Consider the following 23,664-nt stretch of genomic DNA (forward strand, 5'->3'; position numbering starts at 1 on the left):
AACTTGAATCTCAGCTGCGATTACAAAATACAATTTTTTTGATTGTGTGAGAAACTCTTGAAAGACGGGACCACAGAAAGTATTTTCTGCTCAAAGGCTCTATTTTTGCTAGGAACTTCTCAAACCAATTTGACATTTTGACATTTTTCCATGTTATTGTGAACAGCTTACGTAAACTGAGACAATCACATCCTTCCAGTATCCTTTGACAGGTGCTGTGGAAAAGTTAAAGATTGTATTTTGGAGTCTTACCTCACAATAGGCAATTTGGTGAAGGGAACAGGAGGTAACTTCAAACCATCTGGAAAGGTGATGAATTCCATCGTACCAGGACATTTCGCTGTGTAGCTTTCCAAGCTCTGTGTTACATCTTTCTTTTCTAGAAAATAAATTTGTTTAAAATAAAATTAAAAAACAATTTCAAACGTACATGTATCAAAAGATGAAGCTATAACCCAAAGTTTTACTTGGCTTTTTTTTTGTATTTATACAAAATAACTGTAAGGGAATGACAACTGATTTTTGCATAAGATGCTCAGAGTTATGCTCCAGAAGCCGTAAGGGAAGAATCAAATATAATTTAGTGACCTTAAGCAACACAGTTTTCTGGACTTTTCAGAATTGTTGTAGTGTCAGTCTATGTCTGGTTTTTGTTATTTTTTTCATCGTCAAGATAAAAATTTCTACAATTTATCTAGTAAATCTACATATCCAACACAATTGGCTTCAAGCATGTAAAGGTTATTAATAAAAGCATTGTTATGTGAACAAACCTTGTTATGAAACATTAGCTGAAACAATACCAAAGGCAAAGAAAAGAAACAAATTACTTCTGATGTTACCTTGTGTTAAAACTACCTAATCCTTACTAAGAAAATAATTTCACAATATTATGCTACTAAATCATAACAACCGGTAAGAAAATTTCTTCGGTTTTGCTTGAAAATACAAGAACACTCCAACAAATATAGGTTATTTGGGTTATCTTCAACAACAAATGCTTATCAATTTTATCCAACAATTATTTTCTACTATTGTGTCTCAAAAAAAAAAAAAAAAAGGCTATTTGGCAATATATGTCCAGAACACAAAATTACATTTCTCTGATTAAATGGGTGTCCGCAAACAGAAATAAGCCTGAGAGTGTGTGTTTAGAGGGGAGAATGAGATAGATGAAAAGTCTCAGACCTATATTGTTGTAAAGCACAGTGAATATTCCTCAATACATGTGCTACCAATAAAAACAACTATTCAATAACTAAACTGTTGCTAGACAATGCTTTGGAGATGAAAATAGTCAACGATAAAACAAAAATAGAAAAGGGAAGGGTTACAGCAAATACTGCTTTCCAAAAAAACTGCTTAGACAAGTGTATTGGGTTTATACAGGGGTTTGGTAGCAAGTGGCCTTTGTGAGACCAGGAGCAGCTCCATGTCAGAGAGCATCGCAGAACAATCCCAGAGTGGTTGGGTTTGGAAGGGACCTCTGGAGATCATCCAGTCCAACCCACCTGCTAAAGCAGGTTCACCAGAGCAGATCACACAGGAAGGTGTCCAGGTGGGTTTGAATGTCTCCAGAGAAGGAGACTCCACAACCTCTCTGGGCAGCCTGCTCCAGGGCTCTGGCACCTCAAAGGAAAGAACTTTCTCCTCATGTTCAGATGGAACCTCCTGTGCTTCAGTCTGTGCCCGCTGCCCCTCATCCTGTCGTTGGGCACCACTGAACAGGGTCTGGTCCATCCTCTTGACACCCACCCTGGAGATATTTATAAACACTGATGAGATCCCCTCTCAGCTTCTCTTCTCCAGGCTGAACAGCCCCAGCTCTCTCAGTCTCTCCTCATAAGAAAGATGCTCCAGACCCCTCAGCATCTTCGTAGCCACTGGACTCCCTCCAGTAATTCCTTGTCCTTCTTAAACTGGGGAGCCCAGAACTGGACACAGAACTCCAGACGCGGCCTCACCAGGGCAGGGCAGAGGGGGAGGATAACGCCAGTTCCAGTCAACTCCAAACTGGACTGGTTGCTCCCCAAGGCTCTGCTGGTGGCACCTCTGTGATTACATGTTTGAGAAAGGGTAAAAAATGCTGCGTAGCAGCTGTGAGAGGGAAGATTGAGAAAAACATGAGAGGAACATATACTGTAAAGCTTTCCTGCTGCCCAAAACACCATCTTGGGCCTTTCGAGGCCCAAACATCCCCTGATGGTTGTGCTGCCCACATCAATCCAGCTCAGTTTGCAAGCACCTAAGGCCACGAGTACACACTCTTTCAAAGCAAATAAACATTGAAATTAAGCATCTTTGCTATTAAATTAATGCCACATAACTGACAAGTTGCCTCACTTGTGTCAATATTTCACCGAACTCTCTTGAGCCACTCACCACATTTTAACTGCGTGAAGTAAATGTTCCCAAAAATAGATTATTAGACATACACCTGCACTCAGACCAGCGTAGCACAGCCAGTTCTAGTGGCTGAAGATGGAGCCAGCAGTTGTAGTGGTTCAAGACTGAGTATTTTCATAAATATTTTAGGCTACAGCATTCAGGTTGTCATTTGCCATGTTACGTGAGCAAGGGCGCATAGTACAAGTAGCAACCACTGAGATGGAAAATGTCACAGCTACCAAGAATGACGAAGACAACGCTAGAGTGTGCGCTTAATCCTGCCCGAAACCACAGGTCTGTCATTCTGAAGAACTGGCTTTCATTTCCTAAACACCGTCAATTATTGTATTCAAAAAAAGCATGCTGCCACTTGCAAGAAGGATTTGCTTATAGATTTTAGAGTCATATTTTTATTTCACAGTAGAAGCTCAGCGTGCTTTCTGCAAAGACGAGGCTAAAATGAGACATTTTTCTATGCTGATACGGTATGAAATGCAGTTTATAACACACTGCCGCTAAGCCAGCAGCTCTACTCCTTTTTACTTAGCACTTTGTCTCAGCTGAGACACTAAAGAATCTGCATCCATAGGACATACCGTGAAACATTCATGATGCAAAAGAGCAAGAGCTGTGTCACCGTGCCTGAGCACCACTTCTGAAAGCAAATGTTGGAGACTTTCTCCCTTGACCGAGCACTTTTGCTACCTGCCCTCTGTGGTACGAATGAATGATGCAAACTTCCCTGCAAAGCCTAATAGTTGCCAAAACGCCACTACAGTCTTGTTTCAAGCAGCTCTAAGTTTTCCTAGCATCTGCCTGGATGTTGTCATATTTTGACACAATCAGAAGCTGCAGGAGCCTCCAGAGAAGATCTATTCAACTACTAAGCCTCCTGACCCACAGTTTAGAAGACTCTCTGTGACAAGCAGTTATCACCAGCACTTATCTTTCTTTTTGCAAAGAAGAAAGAAAATAGCCACTCTTGGAGGTCTTTACCTACCTAGTCTCTTCCTGCTTGTGTGTGTCAGCAGAACAGTAATCACCAATTGATCCTTTGACCTGTGAATTCACCTCAACAGCTTTAAAAGCCTGCGCTGCAGCTGGAAACGCTACGGATCCTCTTGTGTAGGTATTGCAGAGACTCATTTATTGAGTGAGAAACGATGGGTTATTTTCTCATCTGGAGTAACTATGTTCATGATTTTTTTTTACTCCAGTTTCTTCCCAGACTCGTTGGGAGATCAGGATCATAGAACAGCTGCAACCGAATAAAGCTGAACAAAGCCATAGGCAGTATTGCCACTTCTCAGTTTGTTCAGTATAACCTCGTAGCACAATTTCCCCCTTTCATATCAAATCATTTCATTACCCTTTTTTTGGCTGCTTCTGACAACTGAAAATTTTGCAAGTCCCCCAATATTCTTGGTAATTTCTTGCTTAACTACTTTATGTCAAGACAATGAACAATCAAGAGAAGTGGTCAAGAGAAGTCAAGAGAAGAGAAGTCAAGAGAAGTCAAGAGAATGAATTTTGTCCCAAAGCTGCTTTGAACCTTCCTTTAATATGAGAAAGCCAAAATCTGAAAGTTTCTGTTAGAAACTATTTGTGACCTGAAAGCTACTAAATGTGAAAAAGAAAAGTCTTTCTGCTAGTTTCACAATAATGTCAGGCAGAATTTCATAATAATGGAGTCACTGAAAAATCAGACCAGGACAGAAAGAAGCTCAGCTACAGACTAACATTTTTAAACACTTCAGTAACCGTGATTTAACAGTATTGTACAAAAAGCATTTCATGCCTTGGCAGATAACAGAGAAAATGAGAACAACACAATTGCTATAACTCTATGTTTCGGCTCTTAAATATCTGAAGAAATTTAAAATACCTGTACTTGGTCTTAGTCACTATCCATTAAAAACTAAGTCAAATATTAAAAATACAGCATTTCTTCTGCTGCAAACAATGGGTTGATCTTGTTCTGATCAAGTCATTGCGCCTCCTGCAGAACAACCTCCAGCAAGGTAGAATGAAGAAAGGGAACGTTTTGTGTCTGACCTGCCAGTTACACTAAAAGACAACTTTCCATTTCCTTATGTGACTTGCTAAAATACTGGAAAAGTTGGGAAACAAATAGCTAAAAGCCTTCTGACTTCTGTTTTCCCATGGTGATAAGCCCAGAATTAAAGTTTTAACAAAAAATAAATTGTAGCCAGGATTCTTTGGGCTGGCGGAGCTTTTCCTTCGCCCTTGAAAACAAGAAATAATGTTTATAAAGGGGAATCCAAGGAGACCTCCTGCAGCAAACATCTCCTTGATAAATTACTAGTAACATGTAGCAAGACAGGAAAGTCAGCCAGGCAGCAGCAAAAAGCAAAATATTTACCTTGAAGTTAATCACTAGATTATATTAATAGGATGCATGCAAAGTTCTTGATGACCTTTCAGGTAGCCCCTCAACTCTAGTTTCAGATGGATGTGGATAGACAGTAAACATCCTATTTGGATGCTCAGTACCCAAAGACTTGCAGGATCAATTTTCTAATTCAGTATTTCGGTTGTTTCATTCAGCAGAACAGAGCAGGTATCCCCTAATTTGCAGGCAAGCATCATCTGTTTTTCCATGACATTAAATCTGATAGGTATTAGATGACAGCATTTTTACAAAAAAATCGTGAACGTAAAGTTTTAGCAAACAAACAGCACCTCTAATATTTTTATGAAAAATACACGGAGAAAATAAACACAACTTCAAGCTGCTCAGAGATCTGATACTTGAACAAGTTGCTTTGGAAGCAACACAAAGAATGCTGGGTTTTCATTCCGATATTCTCTATTGCAATAAATCTCAGGACTTACTGATGTTTTTATGCTGCCTTGAACAGCTACATTTCAGATTCCTATCTCTATTAATTAGATCATCAGTTAGACGGGACACAAACGCAAATTGACTGGCCAACTGGCTGACAAAAGGACCAAAGCCTGTGAGAATTAATTTATTTTCTATGTATAAAGAGGTGTCGTGAAACTGGAACAGAATTCAAGCCCCTGATGTGTTCTCCACACCAGGTTTTGTCAATAGACTCAAAAGTGATTTTTATGGGGAATATCAGTGGCTCCATCCATACAAAGAAGAGAACGAAAGCCAAAGGATTCAGTTATTTGTTGTTTAATAGATCAGCTTTGAAAAATAAATTATCAGCTTTGCTACTATGAGTTGTCTGGCAGCAGCAGAACGTTTTCTGCTTCCATGATGACGGCAGAACGTTTTCTGCTTCCATGATGACCGCCACAAAGAGAGAGAAAGGGAAGGGATTGATTAAACACGTCACAGTCTCCTGTTACTAGTTTTTTAATTATTTTAGATAACGTGTACACAAAGTCACAGTCAGAATGAAATTCACAGCTAGCAAAAAAAATATTTTTAGACAAAATCTCATGAAACATTGACAAAGCCAAAGTCAGAGTTCAGAAACATGCCATTAAAATTTCAGTATCTCGTTCTCCGCCGTATCTGAGAACTTCAGATGCCTGTATACTTTGAACAGTACAAAAATATGTTTTGTACATACAAAATCAGTGTGCAAACCACTGTACAATATTAATGGGGTTTTTTCATGTTAAGAAATACCAGAAGATCTACCTTAACGTAAAGCGGAGCAAGTGAAGCATAGATAACTTCCATAACGATAAACAAAAAGTAAGGATTGCTGCAGAGCTGCTTTTGAGCAGAGCAGGTTTTGTACAAATTTAAAGATACAACGGCGTAACTGAAAAACACCTGATTTTGTATTTTGGGTGGAAGATGCACAGAGACAGGAGACGGCAAGAACAACATGCGGGACATTTTTCCCAATATACTGTTATGCAAAGTCGCAGGAATTTGGCCAGAGAGGATTAACATGATTAAAGTATCAATGTCTCCCTTAGTGATGCAAATCAAAACCACTTGCTTCAGAAAAGGACAATTTAATGGTTTACAGAACGAGACAACTGTCTGAAAACTTAAAATGAAAACATGTCAGCTCTCTCAACTAACATAGAGTCGAGTTTTCCGATCATTAAGAAAATTCTTCATTATCACTCCTAGACTTTCCTCTTCTTTTCTTAGCACATCAAATCATATTCGGTGGACACCGTGTGGGGAGTTCACCAAACTACATGTATGCTTCTCTTTTAAACGTGGATATTTCTTTTTAATACACATAAACTGCTACTTTCAGTAGCACCTTGATTCCATTTGGCTTTAGGCTAAAGAAGCAGTATGGAGTCTGTTAAGTGTCATATAAAATGTAGCTGAATTTTAGCAATATAGTTAATATAGCACCTCTTAAAATAGCTTCCTTCAGTAGAAAAACATTGGCTTTTAAAAAGGCAGCACAAATTCTTCATGTCTTTATATTGCCAATTAAAGTTTGCCTTCTCCAAAGTAATTTTTTTTTTTTCCTAGAACAAAGTCTTTGCAATGCGTCTGCATCTGAACATTCGTATCTTTTCCCTCAATTGATCAAATCGGCTTCTTCAAAAATCAGAGGTAACTACACGACAGTAGGAATTTTGAGCTAAATCTCAGAAGCTTCGTTTTGTTGATAAATGACTTTATGCAAATTAATAGGAAACTTTTGTCATAAAGAAATGCACCATTTTATCGTAATGATTGATCTTCTGCTTTACCTACGAATTTGAAGATGGTGTTGACTGGAGTGAAAGACTTTCAGATTTGTTAATAACAATTTGGATCAATCTTCATTTACATTACAGTGTTTTTCTTTCATATAAAACATGACGCAAACAACTGTTGGTCTTCATCTTTTGTGCTATGCAAATGAATATGAATGTAAATCTTTTACCACTGTTGTTATTTTACTTAGTTGCATCTATTTATTCCACTTCAAAATTAATACATTGATTGAATCAAGATCTGAACCAGAGTTAATCAAGCAACACAAGGAATAGCAGATCATTATTTGAAACAGATAAACGTGCACAGGCATTGTGGTTTTCCTCTTCGTTTTCCACATAGTCTAAAAGACGTGTATTTCAGGAAAATAAACTACACCTTTTTAATAAAGCAGTTTGAGTGAAGTTATTTAATAAGGCAGCTTGTCTCTAGACAAGGCCAGCTCCAGAGAGAGATTTTAAAATGATAAACCAAGCCCAGCGAGTTTTACCCTGCTGCCACTATTTTGAATTTTAAAAAGGGGTTTTTAAAAAAGCAGGAAAACGTGTGGCAGATAAACAACTCCCAGCAACAGGAGCACATAGCAGCGCTCGAGTTTTATCGTACGCGGCTGAAGAAAACACAGAACTAGACGAAAAGCTGCAAAATTCAGGGTACCGTGATGAATAAGAAGAGTTAAGTGGCTTCTGAGAAGTTTCCTCCTCCTTCATGTGCAATCTCAGCAGACTTTTATCGCAGTATCTCAGAAAGCATTTACATTCAAGCTTTTTTTAATATATTTATTCTTACACCATACCGTGCCGCCATAGATTGAACACACACGAGGTGCCAAGTCTGTTCAATTACATTCTTTCATATATACACACACATATACTTTTTTATATATCCATATACAGAAAAGATACGGCACTATGCTGAAGCTGTAAAAAGATTTCCAATTAATGGCTAAGAACCTACCACGCTGCTATAAATATTCCCTGGTATTATACTGAAGATTTCAGTCTCCATCCTGAGATCAGTTAATTTTAATACTGCAAGACCAACCAAACCAGCTCCTGTTTGAAAGATTTATTGATGAGGCAGGTACTTTGTCAACTAAAATACCACGCAGTGCATTAAAACCAGCTCATTAGTGTCAGTTAAGTAAACGTCACTTCAACTCCGAAGTTTACATCAAATTTTAATTTGCATTATATTCTCTGTTCAGCCTGATTAAAGCTCCGGTCTTTTCAGCCCTTGAAATCAATAACTTTTACCTTTCTAAAAATTAATTTACACACTGTAGAGGATCCCAGGGGAAATGCTGCCCTAATTTAAACGCAGTATTCAGGAATAACGTTCCTTATGACTAGAAAACATTGCAAAGTGCTGACAGGCTACATCTGTATTAGCAAATATTGCAGCACAGGCGAGAAACTACAGAGCAAAGCAGTTGTTGCCGACGTTACACGTACTTCAGGGGATTATTTGTGACAGCCAGCGCAAGCTAAACCTTCTAAGAGAAGGTTTCCAACACGGGATCTCTTACTTTGCACTCTCCAGAAACAATAGCACAATCGAGTCTACTCCAGAAGCTCTTCTAAACAACCGTGGCTCAGCAACAAATGGTGATATTATCATTTTTGCCAGTTTCCTAACAGCTTACAACTGTTTTGAAAAGCAAGATCCTACACCACGTGACCAATAACCTCTTCCATCAACACCATAATCTCATTCACTCGATTCCTTCTATCACTTCTGATTGTTTATAATCTTTTTAATTCAGGAATATTGTATTAATTAAATCACGCTCCTTTAAATGCTCCATCATTCCTTGGAAAGAACATCTATAGGAAGAAATCACACTTCAAGGATGTGCTGATTCCTTCCCATTAGAACGCAATTATCCATATGCCTACTATTATTTACTATAGTTTCTTATACTTTACCCAGTACTGATATTAAATTCACTGAATTCCAGATGCGTTCTAATTCGGTTTACCTTGCCTAGGTCAGTACTGGGACAACCAAATATGCGTACAGGGCGCAAAAAATCTTGCCAAAGGAATCACCGGGACGGCCAGAAGCAAGAGGATGACTACAATGGAGACACCTATGCTGAAGATACATCCACCTGATTTACTTAGAAGAACATTCATCCCTCTCTGAACTCTTAAAAAAATGCAGAGATACACCTGCCACTCATAATTTTAGAATGCGAATGAAGACAATTTAAGAAATCCTTTAATTGTAAGTGTTAGCAGTTCAACACTTTAATTTTAAAACTCTTTAAGCATCTTTGAACTTTTTCTGGTACCCGAAATTTATTATCGCTCATAGAATGTCCTGCGTTGGAAGGGACCCACAAGGATCATTGAGTCCAACATCTCAGATCAGTCTCCACCATAAACCATTTCTAATTAAGCTTGGAAAGAATTCCACAGATTTCTTCTCTGCAGAGGAAGGACCAAGGCTCACAATCTTCCTTCCTATAAAGAAAACCTTGATCAAAGTTTTCTGATCCAGCTCAATCTTCCCTGAGTGTCTCTCTTTAAACCTCAACTATGTTTCAGTCCTGGCAGCCTTCCCGCTTCTAATATGTCTGAGGAAGTTATTTGCTTTCATGAGTTCAGCAAGTTACACCTCAAAATCTTTTCTTGGCTTATATTCCTCACTGCCCCCCTCACACCATTTAATTTATGAAGTTTGACATTCCCTTCTACTTTCTATGCTTGGACACAACATCCACTTTTGTACAGTAAACTTCTTTTTTTTCTCCCTAAATTGCATTTATTTTGCTGTTTAACTGCCCTTGCTTTTTTAATTTTTTTTTTTATTTTAATGACTAGAATAAACTTACTGAGAATCTACTATGACATCTTTAAGCAGTTTCTATGCTACCAGCAAACATACCACTCCTTTGAATTTCTTCCAGTTAGTTTCTTTAATGTATCTCCTCTTTTCAAAGTTAAACACTACTGTCAAGGTGGTTTGTTTATTTAAAAAATCAGGCATTCATATTTGTTTATCTTACATTTCTATACTTATAATCATCTTTCTATGATTGTTTCCTGTGACCTAAATATGAACAACAGGGGGAAAAAAAAAAAAAAAGTGAAGCACCACTATGGGAAGAGGCTGGAGGAACAACACACAGAGGAGCAATGGCAGGCAACCAGCTCAAACTAAACAAAAATAAGCTGAAGCTCTCAAGAACTCTTGCTACGGCAGCCTAAACAGGGAAAAAAAACGAGAAAGTCATAGCAAGACACAAACAAAATAACAGGACACAGCCAGGTGAACATACAATAAGAAATTGCTCCATCAGTCCCTCGAAACAAGAGGTGGGTATAAATTATTCCATGCTCTAGAGTAGCAGCAGGTGCTTATAGGTTCATAGGTCTTTCTTATCCCTTTCTCCAGTGAAGTGCCAATTAGTTGAATCTAAGGTTCTTAGGGACATGGTTTAGTGCCAGAGTCAGGTTATGGTTGGACTCGATGATCCTGAGGGTCTCTTCCAACCAAACCGATTCTGTTCTATTCTATAACTCACTGAGTGCCCGCGCAGCTTGGTTCCATTTTCCCAGCTGTTTGGGTGAAAATTCAAGACAATGTTTCAAGTAAAGATCCTCAGAAACCAAGTCTGGTCTTTACTGCTGCCAATATAGGCTCGGCAGAGGGTTACTCTTAAGGGCATTTACACATTTACTTCTGATCTAGCTGCCAATTTTTACAATCTCAGTTTAATATTCTTTCTTATTTCCTATATGGCAATTTGAAATTTAAATATCACCAAGTGAATGCATATGCAATCTGTTCTATAAATAAAATTGTCTGTAAAATACAGCATCATTTCCTCTTTCAAGCTGTGAGATAGAAAGGCATATTTTAAGAGTTGTCAGACATGACATCGCCAAATTACAATCAGCCCAGGCTTGACCATCATTTCTGAAGCTAAACAAGGTTTGGGCATATTTTTCTTAGATGAAGCTCATCATTTGTTCACAAAAGGCACAGGCATCACCCTGGCGGTTGACACATCAGCCATTGCCTGAGCACAGGAGTCTTGAAAGGAGGATGAAAAGGTTCTGAAAGCGACCTCGGATGATCGGCGTGCGGTCCCTGGTCCTCCAGCCACCACCAGCTTTAAGCTGTTGAGTTATCGAAGTATCTGCCCAGCCAACACCGACGGGTCCATCACAACTGGTCCAGAGGATGCGGGGAACTGAAACAGCATTCGGCATAAATTCTGGCAGAAGTTCTTCATCAGGGAGGATGATCTAAGCGCAGGTTGAGAATAAGCATCTTGTGGAAGTGAGAGGTTGTTTTCATGAGAGCCAAACTTACAAACCTTCAAGGTTTGCATGGTGCGGATCAAAGCGTTGTATCATTTTGAAGTGCCAAACAACAGCCAGTGCTGCAGCAGGTGCAGAATCTTGTCACAAACGAGTTCAGAATCACATCAGTAAAATTTAGACAACTAGGGATATTTCTGAAAATTCAACTCAAGACATTTGAAAGGAACAAAACCTTTTTTTGTAGGTAGAGTGATATTTTTATCATCCCGCTGACCAAGTGCAATCACTATCTGAAATACACTATAAAAACAACGGCTGACCACATAATGACCTCAGCCACTCCATGGTGCAACGCCTGTATGGATATTTGTAAAGCTGGTATACTGAAAATCAAAATCCACACACCAAAATCCCTCCTCATGGAGACTGATGAACTCTGTCGATGAGGTTTGCTTCTGAAGATAAAATATCCAGCGACAGGAAGGAAATCCCCCAAGTCCTTCATCACACGCAGGACCTCGTCTGTCCTCGGGTTGAACAGAAGTGTCGTAACAAGTTAATTCTTTCACTAAAGATTTCGTGTCTTTCAGCAGAATCAATGACTGTGGCCAGGGTGATGAGTATCTACTCTGGGGGGTGCATTTGTATCATTTTTACTTTGCTAGGGCTAAAACAAATTTCTTCGTGGCATCAGTAGAAAGATAAATAAGGCAAAATTGTTCAAAATCTTACACTCGGTGAGCAGAGAATCCCTGAGATGCAGATCAGCAAAACTCACCAGAAAACTGGAAGGAACCGAAGCACAACAACAGTCACAGGACAGGAGGATCTTAATGGCAGAGCTACACTGAGAAGCACTTTGCAAACTACCTGAATTTTATATCCAAGTGTAGGATTTAAGATGCATTATCAATTACAAGCTTTAAAAACATGAAGTTTATTCCCTTTAAGAAAAAAACATATTCAGGTAAAAACTTTATTCTCAAGAGAGTGTGATTTCCTCCACCTACTACCTGGAAACTTGGCAACATTCTGCACAGCACAGAAAAATAATAAAATCTTGGGATTCTTGAACTCCAATGCTAATGTATTACTTCAGTTTCCTAGTTCAATCTTTAATTGCTTAAGGAAACCTGAAAGTTTCAGTCGTGATCAGAGAAGCATAGTATTTACAACTCTTTCAAAAAAAAGGAAACCATTCACAGACTTAAAGTGCTATAATCCTATGTATTCAAATAATTTTGCTACTGTCCTTTACTACAATCCAACATTGAAGGTATTTGTTGGTTTATTTTTTCCTAATCTGATATTTTTTCTGAAACTATAAAGTAATTTTTTATGCTAAACAGACCCTCACACAATATCACACGATATCAGTCTCAGAAGAACTATAAAAAAATTGCCAACCAGAAATACATTTCTGGCACTGTCATCTGCACTCCAGCTAGTCTGGAACACCATGAACCGTGTCTGAACAACGTGCCGTCAAAAAAGGCTTTGAACACAACACCAAGTTCTATTTTGGATGTCGTCACGAGAGGAGAAAATGATTCAGCTACTTTTCAAACGCATTGGAGAATATTTAGTCTGATTTTTCAAAGGCATTAAACATCACGGGTCTTGCGAAACTGGAAGCTTTACTCAGATGTATGTCTGAAGACAAGAACCACAAAAAGTTGCTTCTCTTTAAGATTTCACACCTTTTTAGGATTAGGAATTAGCAAATTTAATGTGTGGACACGCGTAGCAAAAGAGCTTAAAACGTTGTCTTCAGCCAAACTTCCCATGCACAAATCAACGAAGCTTCATTAAAAGTTCTGGAAAATCCAAGGACCCTTTGACAACAAATAAAATCTACAGACAAAAAGATAATTTATTACAGCTTATCAGCTCTCTGCAGTTCCTCCCCTTCATCCACTACTGATTTGAGCCGCTAAATAGAGGAAATTCACTGGCAGGTAAAGACCTAAAGATCATCAAAGTTCTTTGCTGCAGGAGTTACCAGGGAGAGACGTTCGGCCAAAACTAAAGGATAAAAACAAAACAAAACAAAACACACACACACAAAAAAAAGACCACCTACACCATTTTATTCCCATTCTCTTTATCGTAAATGAGGGAATAACTGAAAAAAAAGCACTTTTTACCTAGCTTACTGTGTATTAACAACGTTTTTTAAAACCTTGCATTACCAGTTCGATCTTATTAATCTGGGTGATAAACCTGTTCAAAATATTTTTCCTATGAAACGTAATACCAACATAACAGCTGTCACTTTTTGCTTTTCCAGGTGATTTTGTAAATGCTGTGTGGCCCTCGCACACACTAGTACCATGAAAATCAGCCACAGGCGCATTCCTCCCATTGTCATCCACCAACAAATTTACTAAATCCCACTGAAATTTATTGCCAAGTTAAAATTTTGAAAGAAACTGACAGAAACTTAAGCCTACTGTCCTAGTTAAACACTATTTAATTCAATTCCATCATGTTCATCTTCCCAAAGTTCAAGTTCTCAAGTTCATCATCTCAAATACAGAGACAAGGGTCGTACTCCCTTAGCCGGATTCTGTATCCGCACCACGAAGGTTTCGTTAGAAAACATATTTTATCAGAATGCTCACAGTCCATTGAGTCTGAACTACTGTACACGCTTCTGAATTTACTTTTCCACCTCAACTCCTCTCAATCTCTTCATTAACAGCACTTAGGAAAGCTGCTGGTATTTTTAAATAATACTTTTTTTTTTAATCCACGTGCAAAGTAAGCCCTCTGATGGTATTCTTAATATTTACAAAGGAAATAGAGCATTAGGCTTGAGGCAGTCAATCTACAGGTGGAAAATACTAAACGAAGTTTTATTTTAGACCCTACAGAGATTGGGATATTAATATTTAAAACCAACAACACAGTATACGAGACAGATTACAAACAACAAGCTACCTCATGCGTACACAGAATTCCTTAACTTCTGTGCTCTCCATTACTCCTCCAATTAAGTATTTCAGGACAGAAAAAGGACAAATATCTCTTTCTTTTCAAAATCATACCTTGATCAGAAAGAAAATCCAGCATGGTCTGGAGAAGGAACGACAGATGCCTGACGCAGAGAGCGGGGTTGCCCATTCTTCTGGAAGCGTAAACCAGTTCATGGAGCAAACGCATCTGCACTGCAGCCCATCCTCGATGAGTTCCTACAAAGTAAGAAGTCATTCCATGCTTTTTAAAGCTAAAAGTCATCACAAACCAATTCTTTTTTTAGTTTTCTTTATATACAAAGCAGTAATTTACTGACGCATCATCCAATGGAACCAACAATTACAAAATCCCAGTCTTGTACTCAAAATTAGGAGCTTGGAGTCTGCTTGAATATTTAGATGTGAAAGCAATTTTTGTTTATATGCTTATTTATCATTAGAATCCAGAAAATGAAGTTAATCCTTCTCATGAAGTGAAAACAAAATGATACACAAACCCTTGAAAGTTTTATAATTTTAAACTCTCTGAACAAGAACTTCACATGAGATTTCATACAGGAACTTCATTTTTATCCAAATCAAGTAGTTCTTAACTCTCTTTAAAGATCAAACAAAAGGTGTTTTCTCTAAATACTTTCCTGGCCACTAAAAGTAAATAAAAAGGAGTAAAACCACAGGACGTGAGGCACATTTCCTGATTTTCAGTCTTTAAAAACTAAGTTTGGGACTATAAATTCTGTCATATTTGCAAAGTATCTATAGTGACAATAAACAGATCATCATAATGTAGCTTCTCTTTCAAAAATCTAATTTGCGCTACTCTTCATGAAATGTAACTTGCTTTTAGGAGTAAGAAAGAGCAATAATTTTTACATAACAGATATTCCAAGATGTGCAATACTTCATAAACTTCTACAGCTTTCCTTCTATTACCCTTCAGCATTTGGCAAACTTTTCTAGAAATATTTACTACGACCAAACCTCGAGAGTTTCTATTTTGTGCATATACGAGTCTCATTATTTTTCAGGTATCAAACGCCGCTCTTATCCCACACTTCTTACTGTTTACAGCGATCCTTCCCTACATCTCTGAAACTGCCATTTTAGGGGTAAAATCTGACAAAGCACCTCAGCGCAACATAAAAGTCACTTAAAAATGGAAACTAAACACCAATCACGCCACTTTATTTTTTGTAATCGTCAACTCTGGCAGAATTTCTGCGACCTCTTCTCCCAACAAAGCCCCATCCCGGTCTTTTCCTTTTCCATCATAGGCCAGAGCGTTATTTTCCAGGACATTCCCTCTTCACATGAGTTTTTCCATATTTTCACTTGACTGAATTGACCAGAGGACTCCATTATTTCAATGGCTAAATGACCCAGCGCGTACAGAAATAACTGAATTTACAATTGAATTTACAAGACATCATCAAACTGGAATCCCAGTCAATGGACTCTCACAAAAGAATATTCCGGCTGCTGTTCATTCATATTTAAACCAGTTCAGAGTTTTCATCCTGGTGAACTCCACCTCCTTTCCACCAACACTTGCTGCTCCAACATTTAGTGAATGGTCCCCAAAAATGCAACTAGACAAAAGAACACACGTTTCTGGGCAACGTGGAAAGGTTTACTCAAAAGGAGTTCCCAAACAGCACAGTATCTTAAAATCCTCTTCCTTCAGAGAAAAAATGCAGCACGGTATCTTAAAATCAAGATAACTTTTTACATTATTACTTTATATATAGCTTTAGATAATATTGATAAAATTGTTGAAACGTAGCTTACCTAAATTACAGAAGGTTAACACCGTATTTAACAGCTACAATAACTGGCATGTGTTCTTACGGGCTATTTTTCCTTTGTTTTTTTAATAGATGCAATAAAATAGTAATTCAAAGGATATATAGCATATTAAAAACTGTTGAAATGTCTTAAACAAATGCTAGACTTACAGATAACATCACTCTGGTCTAATTTGTGGAAAAATGTGATATATTCAACCCTACAGATACAGATATAATTACATTATATATATGTGTCTGTGCCTATATACAAAAATATGTAAAAGGTCATTCTTCGATTATAAGAATAACAAATACTAAAAGAAATACAATTTCTGATACACAAATTGAAGGCGTTTTAATAGTAAAAAATACTCAAAAATAAAATTTAATCCTTTTTGTACTGAGAAGTGTTGATAAAAAACAAAGACGTTTTTGAAACAGAGTAGAAATGAAGGTCTCACAAATAAAACGTAATTATTTGCTGCAAGCGGAGGAATACGGCAACACCTTCAGCAGCAGATCACAGAAATTGGAAATTATCGAATGTGACACTACAAAAAAAAAAATCCCTACTTGCCCAGAGATCTTTACCTTTGCTGAAATCTTTAGGATCCAGTGATAAACTGTAGCCAGGGAGAGTTTCCAAAAGCAATTTGTAGCAGGCCCTCCAGCCGGGTTCGGGGATGCTGGGCGCAGCGCATTGCATGGCCGCGATCCGCTTGAAAAAAGCAGATTTGCGGTGAAAACCGATCCGTTCATAGAGCTCCGAGAGAATGCTGTAGCGCTGGATTTTTTCTTCTTCTGAAAGCTGGGATTTAAAGGGAAAAAAGGGTTGGTTTTAATCAAAAATTTGAAGTGGTTATATGAGTTAGTCACGACAGCTTCTAATGCCAGGAAAACTTGACTTGCTTCAAATTAAACAGCTAACAAATCAGCAAAGACAGAGTTCTTTAGCAACTTTATCAGTAGTACTGACAAGTAAATAGCCACAATAACAGCTAAACAGCTCCATATTTTATGGAAGATATTTGAGATTATATTCATGTGCATAATAAGAGCGCGAAAATCTATTTCTAAAATCTATTGATTTACCAAGTTAAACATTTTCATCCCTTTAAGATTAAATCTCGTCGTCAGTCTTGAAATCTCGGGCTGTGAAAGCAAAGAAACTACTGTCCCAATTTTATAGGTCTCTGATCTTGTAAACCACAACATTTTTATTCCATTATACGATACATGCACAGACCTGCCAACTACCGAGAAAAAATTTAGCAAAAGGTTAAGCCCTGTTAGGCTTAAAGTTGAAACTAACTTGATAAGGAATTAGGTGCATACACTGCTTTAGCTTATTAATATATTGTCAAAAATGCCAAGTATCTATTCTTTCCCCCCCAGTTTGAAGGACAATCTTGCTTTGAAATCAGCCGGCCAGGAAGAAATTGCCACAGAAATTCTGGAAGCAATATTGAGTCTCACCGGTGGACCAATGTTGACACCTAGTGCACAATACCTGGCACGCACAACAACAAAAAAAAAAGGTGATATAAGATATTTTCAATTACTCTAAAGCTGCTAACACGTTTTGCAAAGGCGTTTAAAGTGACGAACTGCGCACAGAAATAGCACTAGAGGAAAGAAACAGCATTTCTGCAACTCGTTCTTCAAAACTGAAAGAATCAACCAGTGGATTGTGTGTGTTTAACTTCAGATACTTAAATTTTGGACACAGAGATATGGGAGACCTCAAAGAAGCCAAATTTTCAGAAGGCACCATGACCTTATATGAGAGTTCAAATCTTAGGGCTTCAGCATATGAAGAGACAGACAGACTAGCAAATTGCTTTAGAAAGTTTCAGACAGGTTTTGAAGCTGAAGTTGCTGTTTCACTCAGAACTGACAACACAAGACGATGGCCAACGCAAAAAGAACTCCCATCCACGTAAGAGACCAATCCCTGTAACAAGAGTTGTAAAAAGGCAATTGCACCGCGCCAAAAAACTTTCCTGAATCAATACAGCTGGAAAGATCTCGAAGCACAATAAGAAAATACAGGACAAGTTTAAACCAGTTTATCAGAATGCCCAAAAGTTGCAAGTCAGGAAGAACATGAGGTGTCAGATTAAAGTTACCTACTCTAGCAGAAAAAAAGCTACTCCACCTTTTTTTTTTTTCTCCTCCCTTTTTTCCATTTATGTCATTTTTAAAAAGTGAGCACAAGAAGAAAATATGGCAGCAGTGTCCCTAGGGCTCAGCATTGAGGCCAGTTCTGTTTCGTCTCTTTATCAATGATCTGGATAAGGAGATTGAGCGCACCCTCAGTGAGTTTGCAGATGACACCAAATTGGGCGAGAGCGTTGACCTGCTGGAGGGCAGGAAGGCCATACAGAGGGATCTGGACCGGCTGGATCGATGGGCTGAGGCCAATTGTCTGAGGTTCAACAAGGCCAAGTGCCAGGTCCTGCGCTTGGGTCACACCAGCCCCAGGCAGCGCTACAGGCTGGGGAAGAGTGGCTGGAAAGGGCCTGGGGGAAAAGGACCTGGGGGTGTTGGTGACGGCGGCTGAACATGAGCCAGTGTGTGCCCAGGTGGCCAAGAGGCCACCAGCATCCTGGCTGGTGTCAGGAATAGTGTGGCCAGCAGGACTAGAGAAGTGATTGTGCCACTGTACTCAGTGCTGGGGAAGCCACATCTTAAATACTGTGTTCAGTTTTGGGCCCTTCATCATAAGAACGACATTGAAATACCAGAGAGAGTGCAGAGGAGGCAACGAAGCTCATGAGGGGTCTGGAGCACAAGTGTGATGGGAGGAGCTGAGGGACCTGGGGGGTTCAGCCTGGAGAACAGGAGCTAAGGGGAGACCTTCTGATCTCTGAACTGCCTGAAAGGAGCTTGGAGCATGGAGGGGGTTGGTCTCTTCTCCCAGGTAGCAAGTGACAGGATGAGAGGAAATGGCCTCAAGTTGTGCCAGGAGAGGTTTAGATTGGATATTAGGAGACATTTCTTCCTGGAAAGGGTTGTCGAGCGTTAGAACAGGCTGCCCAGGGCAGTGGTGGAGTCACCGTCCCTGGAGGGGTTTAAAAGATGCGTAGACGAGGTTCTTAGGGACATGGGTTAGTGCTAGGGTCAGGTTATGGTTGGACTTGATGATCCTGAGGGTCTCTTCCAACCAAAATGATTCTATGAAGTTAGAAAAGCTTAAAAAAACCCCACCAAACACTATCAAAACCTGTTCCTCAAATACATAATACTGTCAGTGTTCACATATCTATGTGTGAATTTTCAGGATGAGAAGAGACCTGGTCATGCTATTTAGGCACACATAAGTGCTCAGTAATAATTGGAACAACTATCAGAGAGGCAACAGATTCTCAGAAAATTTTCTTTTTATCATATCTGAGTAAGTTTTTAACACTGTTACCTAACTTCTTGCTTAATGATTGCCCTCAAAGCTACCCAAATATTTTCTGCAGTTGCAGGAAACTGTTTTTTCAGCACCACAAATACAGCAAAATCATGTTTTCCTTCAGCACAAATAGTTATGTGTTACTACTCGGGGATTTAAAAGAAAAAAAAAAAAAGAGAAAAAAAGAAAAAGGGAAAAACCCCCTCACAGATACTGCAAGTAATTAACTGTGGAAGGCTGCAGCAGGACATTAGTGTAACCTTCACAAACAGCTTTCCTGACCTTACAAATTTATAAAAGCCTATAAAGCGGCTGTGAAATAGCCACCACTTGAAGCACAGCATCTTTTCCATCTGGTTAATTTTCATTTAACTGCTATAACAAACCAAGTCCGCAATTGCACCTGTAAAGGCTACAGGTTCACTATCTAAGCAACTGAGTCAGTTTTTTCACAGGCTTGTTTTAAGATTGGCTATAAAGAGGGTACTTCATTTGTGGGGTTTTTTTAATTATTTCTTACTATATCAAGATTCTGTAATCTCACTTTCTTTGTAATTAGATGTGACAATTTATTCCTCAGAACTGGATGCAAAGATAAGTCTTAATACCCTGTGGCTCTAATAACCAGAAAACGCCAATTACATAATGTTACCAGACTGGGTAGGAGATTGAACATATGAAAAAAACCTAGTTCTCCTATTTATCAGTCATACACTTTATCCTGCGAGGTGTTTCTTCTGCTGTTGAATATTGGTTGTGCTGATGTTCTATCAACCTGCGAAAGAAAAACACCATCGCACAGTTTGTTTCTCTAACCTGTCACAGGATGACGACTCCTCTGAGTTAGTCCAAATTATAACTATCAACTGGAAAGATTATCTTACTCTTATTTCTCATAATAATGCTTTCTAGAAACACTTCCGCTCCAGAAAATGATGCAATAGTAGATGTGCAGTTACAAGCTAGATGAATGTGATCCTTGATTGAAGTCAATAAAGGTACAGAACGGTTCACAGCTCAGCAGTGGGCCTCAAAGCCCAAATCATAAATATTGTCAAAGTGTTGATTTGGGTTGTTTTTTTTTAAAAAAAGCAACCATACACTGAACTTCTACAGTGGCATAATGATAATATCAGGTATAGCTGACATCAGGAAATGACAAAGTGATCTTTAGGCATACAAGATACAGCAGAAGTCAGCGGAAAAGACCCATCTCAAACTATTAATAAGATTTTTAATTTTTTTTTTTTAAATCAGTGAACACCAATATCACCTGAGAAGAAAAATGATCGTGCTCCTTAGTATCCAGTTTAACATATCTTTCTTTCTAGAACACATCCCCACCTCATTTGATCTCCCATGTTGTGCAAACGACAGAGTCACCCTCAGTGACTTTCATGCATGAGTATTTATTTGCAGGGTCAATAGCTGATGGCACAAATCAAAATTCAAAGTTCCTTTAGAGGAAAAACAAAGCAAAGAGAAATGGATCAGCCAGTGAGGAACAAAAGCAGCAGGGCCTCCAGAACACCCTCCTCTGGTTCTTTCCAACGCAGCAGGTGACAAAACCAATGCTTTTTCACCAGATGATTTTCACCAGGATCCACTCAATTACAGTGGAACAATTACAGCAGTTAAGGTACTCTGCAACAAAATTGATTTTTTTTCATAAAAGCTTATCGATTAATTAATTTCCCATTTATGTCGGTTTAGAAAATTGACTCCATAGAAAAGGTTCTCCGCAAATGAAAGTCTTTTATCTCCCTCATAAATTTGTTGTCCCCATCAGGACTTAATAAGCTCAATGGTGTGGACTTGAACTGCTGGTCTTACCAAGATGTAACAAGCAAAAATGGAAAAACAGTAAGAAAACAAACAGCTTTTTATGAATTCTTTCAACCACAGCAGTCTCTCGGTAACCAGTGACACCAAGTGACATTTGATCGGTGACAGTGGGTTAGTCTCGGTCTCTGGGGTAGTTCTGAGCATTTTTCTCCCTGTTCCAAATACTGATTTTCTTCTCCAAGTTCCTTTCTGATTCGGCCTAACGAAGTCTTTGAACTACACAAAAAAACCTCAATGGTGCAGAGCCTGGTTGGAAACCTGCAGTTTGTGGGGCTCCCCAGGGGTCAGTACTGGGCCCAGTTCTGTTCAGGCTGTTCATCAGTGACCTGGATGAAGAGACCGAGTGCACCCTCAGCCAGTTTGCTGATGATACCAAACTGGGAGGAAGGACTGACACACCAGAGGCTGTGCTGCCATCCAGAGACCTGGACAGGCTGGAGGGCTGGGCAGAGAAGAACCTGATGAAGTTCCACAAGGGCAAGTGGAGGGTCCTGCACCTGGAGAGGAACAACCCCAGAAACCAGTACAGGTTGGGGTGGACCTGCTGGAAAGCAGCTCTGCAGAGAAGGACCTGGGAGTTCTGGTGGACAACAGGGTGACCATGAGCCAGCAATGGGCCCTTGTGGCCAAGAGGCCAATGGTCCCTGGGGTGCATTAGGAGGAGTGTGACCAGCAGGTTGAGGGAGGTTGTTCCTCCCCCTCTGCTCTGCCCTGGTGAGGCCACATCTGGAGTTCTGTGTCCAGTTCTGGGCTCCCCAGTTTAAGAAGGACAAGGAATTACTGGAGGGAGTCCAGTGGCTACGAAGATGCTGAGGGGTCTGGAGCATCTTTCTTATGAGGAGAGACTGAGAGAGCTGGGGCTGTTCAGTCTGGAGAAGAGAAGCTGAGAGGGGATCTCATCAATGTTTATAAATATCTCCAGGGTGGATGTCAAGAGGATGGACCAGACCCTGTTCAGTGGTGCCCAGTGACAGGGTGAGGGGCAACGGGCACAGACTGAAGCACAGGAGGTTCCATCTGAACATGAGGAGAAAGTTCTTTCCTTTGAGGTGCCAGAGCCCTGGAACAGGCTGCCCAGAGAGCTTGTGGAGTCTCCTTCTCTGGAGACATTCAAACCCACCTGGACACATTCCTGTGTGATCTGCTCTGGTGAACCTGCTTTAGCAGGTGGGTTGGACTGGATGATCTCCAGAGGTCCCTTCTAACCCCAACCATTCTGGGATTCTGTGATTAACAACACTAGTCAGATTCTTACACTCACTTTTCAATAGGCCATTCCTAATTTGCTCAGGGTTTCACTGAACGAGATAAAAACAAGAAAAACAAATCCATTGCAGATCTGTCCCAAGCAGCTATTTTTCCCCTTGCCCAACATCACAACAGAACAACAATGGGATTTTTTCTCTTCACAAGGGAGAATAACCAATAGAGTCTTTAATCTCAAACTAAGTCATGACATTTTTAGACAACCTCTGAATACTTTTTAAACCAGGCTCACGGATGCGAAAATCCTCAGAAGTCAATTCCTAGTGAGAAGGAAGGTAGGGACGCAAAAAATAAACTGGAGTTTCCTGAATCTAAATAACTTCCACACTTCAATATAATCTCTCAAAGAAGAAGAGGAAAATAACCGGACTTTCCGCACCGACCTGTCGAAGGTTGATGTAAACGGCATTTTGAAGAAACTCAGAGGCTTCCATGCTCCTTTTCTGTATCGCAAGGACTCTCACCGCCTTCACGCAGGCTTCCAGTTCAATCACGCCAGCGTTCTTGTACTTGGGAATGGAGAAAATTAAAATAATATTTAAGTATTGCACCTGGTAGGTTTGATAAGTATTTCTGCTCACCACATAAATTAGCTGTCACATCTTCCAAACCCAGCAATGCCTTAACTCTAATGACTACACTGTTAAATTATCAACATATGCCCAAGTGAAAATTAAGGTGTCATCTAAAACTTTTTACATAAAACTACGGTTTTCGGCCTCTTCTCTCACTTTTCTTATTTTGAGACGCAGCGCAGTCTGAGAGTTCAGACAAGAAGAAAAGTTGGGAGTATTAGTAAGATTTTGGATAACCTCGTATATGAGGTGAGTGTGGGTGGTGTGTCTGCAACAAAGAAATAAATTCTACCTTCAAAGTGTAATAGGAATAGAAGCAAAAAGGTCAGTTTTACAGTAATTCAGCAGCACCTAAAACTGTTCTGTCACGATAAACAAGGAATTAATTTTGCCTTTTCTATTTACTACAAAATACGCTATATAGCACAGGAAGCTGTAGCAACAGAGCTTTAGTTTTACTGCATCAA

At 39.3% G+C, this 23,664-nt stretch overlaps 1 protein-coding gene across 6 annotated transcripts in view; it reads right to left on the minus strand.

Moving 5' to 3' along the window:
- Window positions 1-23,664, minus strand: part of TRAPPC9 (trafficking protein particle complex subunit 9) — a 486,097-nt gene that overhangs the window by 440,178 nt on the left and 22,255 nt on the right. For all 6 annotated transcript variants that reach the window (XM_065629223.1, XM_065629226.1, XM_065629224.1 and 3 more), the window contains 4 exons: window positions 23,006-23,131; window positions 16,700-16,916; window positions 14,394-14,537; window positions 253-379 (listed from right to left, as the gene is read on the minus strand). In XM_065629223.1, coding sequence (XP_065485295.1) covers window positions 253-379; window positions 14,394-14,537; window positions 16,700-16,916; window positions 23,006-23,131 — 614 coding nt within the window. The remainder of the gene's footprint in view (window positions 1-252; window positions 380-14,393; window positions 14,538-16,699; window positions 16,917-23,005; window positions 23,132-23,664) is intronic.

This window comes from Caloenas nicobarica, chromosome 2 (assembly GCF_036013445.1).
Source record: "Caloenas nicobarica isolate bCalNic1 chromosome 2, bCalNic1.hap1, whole genome shotgun sequence".
Classification (NCBI taxonomy): Eukaryota; Metazoa; Chordata; class Aves; order Columbiformes; family Columbidae; genus Caloenas; species Caloenas nicobarica.